At 42.8% G+C, this 10,000-nt stretch overlaps 1 protein-coding gene across 5 annotated transcripts in view; it reads right to left on the reverse strand.

The window, feature by feature from the left end:
- Nucleotides 1-10,000, reverse strand: part of mapk10 (mitogen-activated protein kinase 10) — a gene marked incomplete at both ends in the record, with an annotated part of 19,588 nt that overhangs the window by 2,202 nt on the left and 7,386 nt on the right. For 2 of the 5 annotated variants that reach the window (XM_084482921.1, XM_084482923.1), the window contains 7 exons: nt 100-177; nt 666-729; nt 3,023-3,147; nt 3,623-3,805; nt 8,173-8,244; nt 8,673-8,838; nt 9,357-9,495. In XM_084482921.1, the coding sequence (XP_084339047.1) occupies nt 100-177; nt 666-729; nt 3,023-3,147; nt 3,623-3,805; nt 8,173-8,244; nt 8,673-8,838; nt 9,357-9,495 (827 nt within the window). Of the gene's footprint in view, nt 1-90; nt 178-665; nt 750-2,073; nt 2,101-3,018; nt 3,148-3,622; nt 3,806-8,172; nt 8,245-8,672; nt 8,839-9,356; nt 9,496-10,000 lie in introns of all 5 variants that reach the window. The other 3 variants (XM_084482924.1, XM_084482920.1, XM_084482922.1) reach the window with 3 other exon arrangements.

Genomic DNA, 10,000 nt, shown 5'->3' on the forward strand with positions numbered 1-10,000 from the left:
ATTAGTTATGTGTGTCTGTGTACAAACAACAAGAAAGCCCATGAAGGTTTGAAAGTCGGTTCACTTACAGAGCAGATAGGGCTCATGCACTGAGAGTACCTGAGGGTGAAGGCTGTCCCTTCACTACGCCATTCTTCGTTCTCTCCTCAAAGTTCATCACCTCTTTGTAGATCAGCTCTGGGAAACGGCAGATCAGAAGGCTGTTATTGTATGTTTAGAAGACCAGCGCATGAGTTTTTATTCAATCCAAGCTGATGTGTGTGAGTGAATCAGAGGGAGGGAGATTTGATCATCAGGATCTATTTTTGAACATCAGGATCTATTTTTGATCAGTTTGATCATGTTTTTGAAAAGTAAAAAAAGATGTACAAATATCAGATTTATTTATCCCAGAGGGGAATTGTGTCACAGCAGAAGTACAGAAGTCATATTTCAATAATTACATTTAAAATGAAAAATATGCAGAAATCTTTTAGTAAAATAGATGATCACTATGAGTAGTTAATTGATCCTGAAGAGTCTACTTTTAGATATTGATCATCAGCTGAAATGTCAAGAAAATGCCAACAGCAGGAAGGTAAACAAAGGATTTGTATTTAAAGGTAGTCATGGTTGAAAATAACAAACTATTCATGACCAATGGGCAGGTGCAACGTGGTCGTTACCTTTCCATTCATCAATGGAGTGTTCTCTCTCATCCAGCTGTTTGTCATAGATTGCGGGTGGAGGCTGTAACAGCAGAGGACACACTTATCAGACCAAACCCACATCCAACCATAAATGAACAAAACAATCGCACATTTATAGCTGCAGGAAAATTATTTTAGGATTTTAATGTTGGTCCAAAATAGTTAAAAATTGACAACATAACTTTTAGGAACTGTCATTGAGAAATGATACGAACATGAACACTACAATACACACATTAAGTCACCATTTAACATATGTACCAGTCGCATGGTATATTCACAATGCATGCTCTCCAGGTTTAGAGTCAGTTCAAAATACACAAGACATATCAATAGAACATGCCCATGCACAGTTCAAGTAAGCATCACATCTAAGTATTGTGACAAGGAACTTGATATTATATTTCACATGACTGATAAGAAAATTGCTTCTGTGTGTTTCTGTGTTGTTTTCCTTAGGGTTGCCAAAGAAACAAGATAACGTGGAAAGGAAGAGAGAAGCAAGGCTATCATTGATAAGATTTAGCTGAAGAAGGACTTGAAGCAGTAGGATGAAGGAGGTAAGACAATGACTCAATGCTATCAATACTTTATTATCTATGGGGGAAAATCTGATACACAGAGACAAAAAACTGTCCCTCATTTTATACAGTTTGTAATGTTGTAGTTTTTTTAATGTGTGACTAAAAGACGAATTTGAATCGTGTGTAGCTACTTAAGGTCAGTAGTAACTTAAGTCTCGATCAAGGACGAGTACTTAGATGTTAAACGCGTGACCACTTGGCTGTAATGAAGTCCAATAGGCGACGGCTGAAAGTGTGTGATATCTATGTGTATTAGCGTCCCTCAGTGACTCATCGCTGTGAAGAGAATATACTCATCAACGTCAACATTCACAGCGGGTCAGAGCACTGTGTTAATGCGTTTACATTAGCGATTCCCTTTCTGAACAATGTCTTTCAGTGGTGGGCGTGCAGTATTATATCTCAGGATTGGTATTATGCACACTTTTTTTTTTTTCTCCATTGAACAAGGTTCACAATCCACAAGAATACGTCTTAATATGCAATTCATTTCCATCGGGAAGCTCTCCATTCACATGCAGCGTGGAACACCCATATTCAGACCAAACACATGCACATACAAATAACTTTCAATTCCCAGTAACAAAGCATTATTAATTGACCATTGATCTTAACATAATATTTGCTTAACTTCGTAACTTGATATGAAGAAAACAAGATTCAGATCACATTACCCATTTTTGTTCTTTTGTTTACTCTAAAATATGCATGGTTTAATATGTTTTAGTTCTTTGCATCAGGCCCCTTTCCTTAGTCCGGATAGTGGGGCATTTCTCGGATGTAGGAAGGCTGTTATTTACCATTGATATTTGGACGAGATCTCGGGCCTTCATCAGCATGAAATGACATTAGAGAAGGAGGGGGGGAACAGCAGAATGTTTGTTTAAAAGAGGATTGCCATCGATCACACACACACACACACACACACACACACACACACACACACACACACACACACACACACACCATCAGCATCAGTAGCAGTAGTGCAAAGCAGTTGATATTCTCAGGATCAGCAGCTAGGTGAGTCATGTTCCATTTGAGAACCGCCCCCAGAGCTCTTCAAACACACGTATTCATAATAAAGGATGAGCAGACGTGCTCAACCATGAGAACAACAGTCAATAATCAGGGTTCTTGTTTTATTCGAACCTACAACGTATTCATTGTGTATTTTAGCCTCGCAATCGCAAGCAGCCATGAGTGTGAGAGTGTGTTATGTGTGTGTACGACAACATCGTCCTTATGCTAAGCTCAGGTGACAGATGAAGGCTTCACTGAATGAAAATGGAAACCCTGTATGTGTTTTTTTTATTTATCGCATCCTACGAACGGACTCCCTTTCTCTTAGATGGATGGTGTGGTCATGGCTAGTGGAGCCGTGTTTCTGCTGGGAGTTTGTTAGTCGTAGGGTATTCATCTCAACCCTGTGACATTACGAGCTTATGTGAGGCTTTTTAGTTCGGGAAACCTGTGGGATATAACCATATGACCACATGGAGGGATGACCCCCAAAGAATGAGATGCGAACCAAACTATACATAAAAGAAAAAAGTAATGATCACAAATGCTGGCCAACCATCATAATGATGACACACAGTATGTAATAAACGTCCAAAAAAGAATTGTCAAACTCTCAGTTGTCAGCATAGCGATGAAAAACAACTGATGTTGTTGTTGTATTCTCCCAACAGTGAAGACCTGGTCAATTCTATTAGAGTGCGAGTTTGATTCCCTCCTCCTACTCACCGCCTCCACCTCGGCTGGATCATACCACACGTTGATATAGGGGTGCTGCAGGGCCTCGTCCACTGATATCCTCTTAGAGGGGTCTATGATCAGCATCTTGGACAGCAGGTCTCTGGCCTGGCTGGCTGCGGGGCCAAACACACACACACACACACACACACACACACAGAAACACACACACACACACACACACACACACACACACACACACACCCACACACACACAGACACACACACACACACAAGCACACAGTTGAGCAAGTACACAGGAATGAGAGACAGACAGACAGGGGATAAAAAAGATGGAGAGAGAGAACAGACAAACGGAAACAGCTTTACAAAATATCACATTACACCGTGACTTCATATTACATCGACTATAACATAGAACTGAAATGCTTAATCTGATCCAAACACATTTAAAATCATCAATATCAATAACCGTGTCCAAGATCACGTTCAGCTTTCGTTCACCTTCTCAGCACAAAGTGTACTACACAAATATACATCTTCCACACATACAACAAAGGCCATTCGATGTATTGAATTATTCAACAAACTCTCCGTCTGGCCACCGACCCCTATCCCACAGGGCCTTACCCTTGAGCTTGTTGTGCTCGGAGTCTGCCGGGAAGAGGCAGTCTGGGAAGAGTTTGGGGAAGGTGAGGCCGGCGTACTTTGGCCGGTTCTCCACGTAGTTGCGCACCGTGGGCTGCAGCTTCTTCATGAACTCTGCGTGCGGCGTGCCCAGCTGCTCGATGACCTTGTTCCATTGGTCGATGTCTGATCAGGTGGTGGCGGGTCAAGGGAAACTTTTTGGCTCCGTGCGACACCAGCGGTTAAAACGGTCTACGGTCACCGTCGTTTAAACCGCCCCATCGTTTAACCGCCCGTGGTAACAGTCAATTAAATGGCTCGTCAACAGTGAGATGTTTTTAAATGGGATAATCCCGGTAGGTCCAATGAGTGGATTGGTAAACGAGGAAAACAATGGTTGAGTTTGTCTGAGGAACACATCTCTTGGTCAATAGACTTTAGTATGAACAAGTCCATCGTGAGACAAACGACCAGCAATGATTCATGACTAATATAACTGCAATAGTCGGATTACAAGATTCAAATTAATAACAGGAAGCAGAATTCCCAGCACTTCCTGTTGGAAATTAGTGAATACCACAGGGACAGTATCACAGGGGAGCAGTGATAAAACTTCCATTACCTGGGAAAGTGGAGGTTTTGGTTATAATTGTCCTTATTAACAATGCCTTGTTTTGTGATGATGATCAAAACACAGCACATAGTGTCTAGCCTGGCCCCCAGAAGACATGTCACGTATGTCATGTATAGTCTAAAAAATAATATAATATTATATATATACATATTATAATATATTATAATATGTTGCCTTTTACGGCGGGATTTGTATTGGGAGGACATTTATATTCACTGCCAAACCTTTGTTTATTTGTTTATGTTTGTATCATCTACAATATGGTCAGGATCTACTTGTCCAGTGTGATATTTAAATGGGTAAATTCCTCAATTTCAATACATATAAAGGGCACCCTTTCAAAGACTAAGAAATACTATCCAGGACTGGAATGACAATTCAAATACCAACCTTTATATTCACACTGATTGTTTAAAGGAAAGTCTTCGTCTTCTTCTAAACACAAACAAGTTTCTTGCTCTCTCCCTGTCTCTCTTCCTCGCTCCCTGTCTCTCTCTCTCTCTCTCTCTCTCTCTCTCTCTCTCTCTCTCTCTCTCTCTCTCTCTCTCTCTCTCTCTCTCTCTCTCTCTCTCTCTCTCTCTCTCTCTCTCTCTCGCTCCTGCTCGCTCTCTTGCAGTCTCTCCCTCACGCTCTCTCTATGTCTCTCCCTCGCTCTCTCTCTCTCCCTGTCTCTCTCTCTCTCTCTCTCTGTCTCTCTCTCGCTTGTTCTCTATCTCACTCTCTGGCCCTCTCTCTCTCTCTCCGTCTCTCCGTCTCTCTGTCTCTCGCTCTCTTCCCACTAGGGACCAATCGTGTCTTTCCTACCACTTCCTCTGTTCTCACCGCTGGGTGCCAAAGAAGTCCGCAGCCTGCCAGCACCACAACAGAAGCCCGATTACATCACCCCGTTGGAATGCCACACGTCCACCTCTCTCTCTCTTTCTCTCTCTCTCTCTCTCTCTCTCTCTCTCTCTCTCATTGTGTCCACATTATGCGTCCACCATTCACACTGTCTCCATAGAAACACTTTCTCTTTATATATATATGCTAAAATTGTCATCAGTGGTGGATTGGCGAGTTGCTACGAAACATTCATGTAGACTTTAGAGGTTGTTTTTTTTTCCTCTCATAGCTTTGTGGGAAAATGTACACATTTTAGGCAAGCCCCCATTTCCTGAATGCATTACTTAAAGTCGCATTGGGTTACATTTAAGCTAGCATGTAGCTTCAAAAAACCCTGGATGTACCTGTAGTCAATTCTGATCTACAGTGGGTTTCACTAATGGGATCATTAAAACACTATCTAATAACAGATCAATTCTACAAATAAAAATTCTGGCCAGGCCGTTCCTCTCTCTTTGCCTACAAGAATTACTCACTATTGACACACCCAAAGCCCCTCACACTCACACCACACAGCGAGCCGAGCTAAGCTAGTTTGCGTCAAGCAGTTGCGCAGCCAGTCAGAGTGTGAAGAACGTGAGTGGGCAGAACCATGACTCCTGAGACCCTGACTGCCGACATCATCATTGGGTTCCCACTTATGTGAGTTACCTGGGGCAGAAACATGGATGCCAGAAGGGGAGAAGTGAGGCATATTGCGGCTCATTGCTGAATACAGAAGATTTTTATACCCACATTTGTGACCTCTCACTCTGAATTCTATACCTATTTTTTAACAAGTCTGAGCTTGTTTATCCGATGTCAGAGTCTTGGATGCAGCATTAGTTTGTTTTATTCGTAAAATCATCTCCCACCTTCTAACTGGGAGGGGCTCAATCTAAAACAATGCGTCTTTTACCATGACCAATGTTACAATGTTTTGATTTTAAACTTTTTAGACATGTTGGGCATAATCAATGTGACTATTAGTGGCAGTTTAATGTACATAATGCTATGCTATAGGGCTTGTATACATTGCAACGTCACGTAGCAATGAAAACCTCCCTTTTGGAAGCATAGGAGCATTGGAATGGAGAGTTGTTGTGTTGGAGTTTGGTCCTTTTTAAATTATTGTTGTCATTGTTGTGTTTAAAAGTGCCACAGCATTTCCCATGGGAGACGTGGCAAAAACAAGTTGTCATTAGTCTAGGTCATGTTACATTATGATGATTTAGGATTTCACAACTCCCTTGAGGGCTCTCAAAAATTGCCAACAAAAAGTCCCATGATGCATTCTGATGTACAGGCCCCATAGGCAATACATTTTTTTCCGTAGAATAAGTCTGGGATCTCGCCTCTGATTGGTTAGAAGGGCTCTCCTTTAGATCGTGTTTCGATTGGTCCTAGCTGTTTGCGGGGGTTTATGGTTAGGGTTAGGTTAAGGGTTAAGGGTTAGGGTTAGGGTTAACCCTTAGCCAAACCCTAACCCTAACCATAACCAATCGGAGGAGAGCCATTCTAACCAATCATTGGCGAGGATCCTAGACTTATCCTACGGAAAAAATATATTGCGGCCCATAGGCTGTGTGTGTAGCTCTATGCTAGCAGTAGCAGGGTAGAAGGATACGGTCAGACCCAGGGAAAAGAACAGTGCCTCTTACCACCTCTCCAAAGATACAGCCCACTGACCACATGTCCACTGAACACACACACACACACACGCACATAGACACACACACACACACACACACACACACACGCAGACACACACACAGACACACATATGAATACATGGAGGCACACGTACAATTTAAACTCATAGATGCCCCCAAGGCAAGTACGGCAATTATAGTCAACACACACTCATACACACATAGAGGTCCTCTGCAACGTCCATGTACAAATTGGCTTGGCAGGGATCTCATATTTTGTCCTCATTACCTCATCATCTGTATCAAAACTCTAAAAGTCACGAGAACATCTTTTGACATTTTCCGGGCATTCCCACTTTCGTGTGCTTAAAATGTCAGCCGTTCGTGTCATCCAAAATAATTCGATATTCACCATATGTGTGCACGAACTCCCAGTCCCATGAGCTGTTTTTATCGACTGACAGACGTTACCATGGGGATAGAAAGTAATATGCGCAGCCTTCCCAGTTGAACTACACTCTGTGCAAGATGCCAGTCATACTTTCATACAAATGTAATGCAATATGTGCCGAGAGAATAGGGGATTAAAATGGCAGATGCTGATTTGCAAGGTTAATAGTGCAACAGTTTGAAGCTTGTTAATGAAGCAATATCGAGGCATCAGCTGAAGACATGGTGGTGGGTGCAGGTTAGCGTTAGCTAGTTTGGGTTAGCAGTTAACGTCGCTATACAGCGCAGTACTAGATAGAAAGGGGAGAGAGGAGTGTATATAGGTTATAGAAATGAACCAAAATGGAGAGCCACAAGAAACTAGCAGTTAGGTCTTGTGTTTTAGAGTCAGTTAAAGGGTACACCTATTTATATTCGAACAACAATAAAGGCGTAATCAGAGGTTGCAGTTAGCAACACAAAAAACTCACAATTTGTACCACATAAATCACATACTCTACAGGGGGGAGACTTAACCACTTATGTGTGTCGACAAGTGTGTCATTCATTTAATGAGACTATAAACAGTTGTTTATAGTAGTTATTGAACTGGGGCTAGTCATTTATTACTGCAGGAGGTAAAAAAAAATTGTGTTAAATTCCCCATATTTTACCACCAAGTGGTATGTTGATGAGCAATCACAAGCCATTTCCAATGAATCCATTTTGACATCACAAGTAGGAGTATTCATTCAGCACCAGCCTTCAAGTCCACAATCAACTCCTTCCAGTCGGTTGGAACTCTAAATTAGTGACGTCACAAATGGATCGATTTCAGAACGGCTTGAATTGTCTAGAATTGCCTGCTAGGGAAATAGGAGCCTTTCAACTGAATCTAATACATATGAGCATATTAGACACACATATATTTTAGTACTAAACATGCACTGCGTTAAGGTAATAAATAACAAGGATACAGTCCCTGCCGGGGAAGAGTATTTTGTGGCGCACCATTTCTCCCATAATGCATCCCACTGACCATATGTCGACTGGATGTACGGTGGAGGTGAATGGCAACGAGAGAGGAAAGACAAAACAGATAAATGTTAGTGTTAGATAGACCAAGAGAAGGAGCCAGCCGTCCACGATGAAGCTGTTATCACACGTTTACAATTAGTCAATAAACAAAGTCACCAGCAACAACTTCGACTGGCATTCAGGTCAGTAAATGAAGAGGAAAAATAAATGATAGTAGATAGTAGCTAGCAAATGATGAGAGAAAGAGAAAAGGAGAAGCTCACTATACATGTTATATACCATTGAATACTTACTGCACATAGGGTAAAATACTTAACATTAAAACATTTGAGTACAAACATTTTTATAGTAAAAATGTTATTTTGACTGACGTGAATTAACTGCAGGCCTTGTTTCCATTGGTTAGTTGCCTGTGCGTACAGTATTTGGTGTCTCTCACCGTTCTCCTTGTAGCCCATGCCCAGGATGACCTCTGGCGCTCTGTAGTATCTGGTCACCACATAGGGGGTCATCATGAAGCTGGTGCCTGCTGTCCTGGCCAGGCCAAAGTCCAAGATCTTCAGGGTGCAGTCGGACTTTACCACGATATTGCTTGGTTTCAGGTCCTGGGGAAAAGGGGAAACCTGAATTGCAAACGTACTCTATGCCCCCAATAACCTGTATACCCGACGGTAGGTCCCGATAGGGGATGAAAGGGTCTTATTTTAGCACCATGTGTGGGGGTGATTTGTCATACAGTCACAGGCCATTACAAAACCTGATCAATCTTCTTCTAAACACAAACAAGTCTCTCCCTCTCTCTCACTCTCTCTCCCCCCTCCCTCACCCACACTTTCCCCCTCTCCCTCCCCTTCTCCCTCTCCTTCTCCCTATCCCTCTCCCTCTCCCTCTCCTTCTCCTTCCCCCTCCCCCTCTCCCTCTCCCTCTCCCTCTCCCCCCCTCCCTCACCCACACCCTCCCCCTCTCCCGCTCCCTCTCCCGCTATAATGGAAGACATCTTAGTGGACACTCCCATTTGTGATGTTACAAGTGAATCGATTTGGCTTCCAAAGACTATGACTATAGTGACAGATAGACATGATACGTATGTGACATGAAGGCCGTGTGACGCAGGTCAGCGTACCCTGTGGATGATGCCGGCGGCGTGCAGGTGCTTGATGCCACAGAGCATCTGGTAGAGCAGGTAGGACATCCTCTCGTGGTCCAGCTCCATCTGGATCACCTGGCACAGGTTGGCATCCATTAGCTCCATCACTAGATACCTGGTAACCATGGGAACCGACAGGTGGGAACCGTGACCGTGAGTTCATGTGACCGAGCCGGTACAACGAGTATACATGTTATTGCGGTACAATGTGACTGACTGCACTGTGCTGTGGAAAAAACATCACACACAAACACAGTGTGTTGCTGTGATCATGACTGGACGCCCGGCCACCGCACATGACCGCCAGCTGCTGACTCACTAGCCAGCACCTCTTCCAACACCATGGACATAATCTGGGATCCCACGGTAACACTTTATTTGAAGGTGTCTACATAAGAGTGACATGACACTGTCATAACTATGATATGACACTGCCATGAACTTGTCATAAACGGTAATTCTATCCTGGTTAATGTCAATTTGTCATTATAAAGACATCCCAAACAAATGTAATGGAACTTGTCATAACCAAGACAAGGGAGCCATGACCAAGACAACTTCTGGTAATGTCACTTTGATTAATGTCAACTTGTCATAATCAAGACAACCCAAACAATGTC

This window comes from Micromesistius poutassou, assembly GCF_964030765.1.
Source record: "Micromesistius poutassou genome assembly, chromosome: 18".
Classification (NCBI taxonomy): Eukaryota; Metazoa; Chordata; class Actinopteri; order Gadiformes; family Gadidae; genus Micromesistius; species Micromesistius poutassou.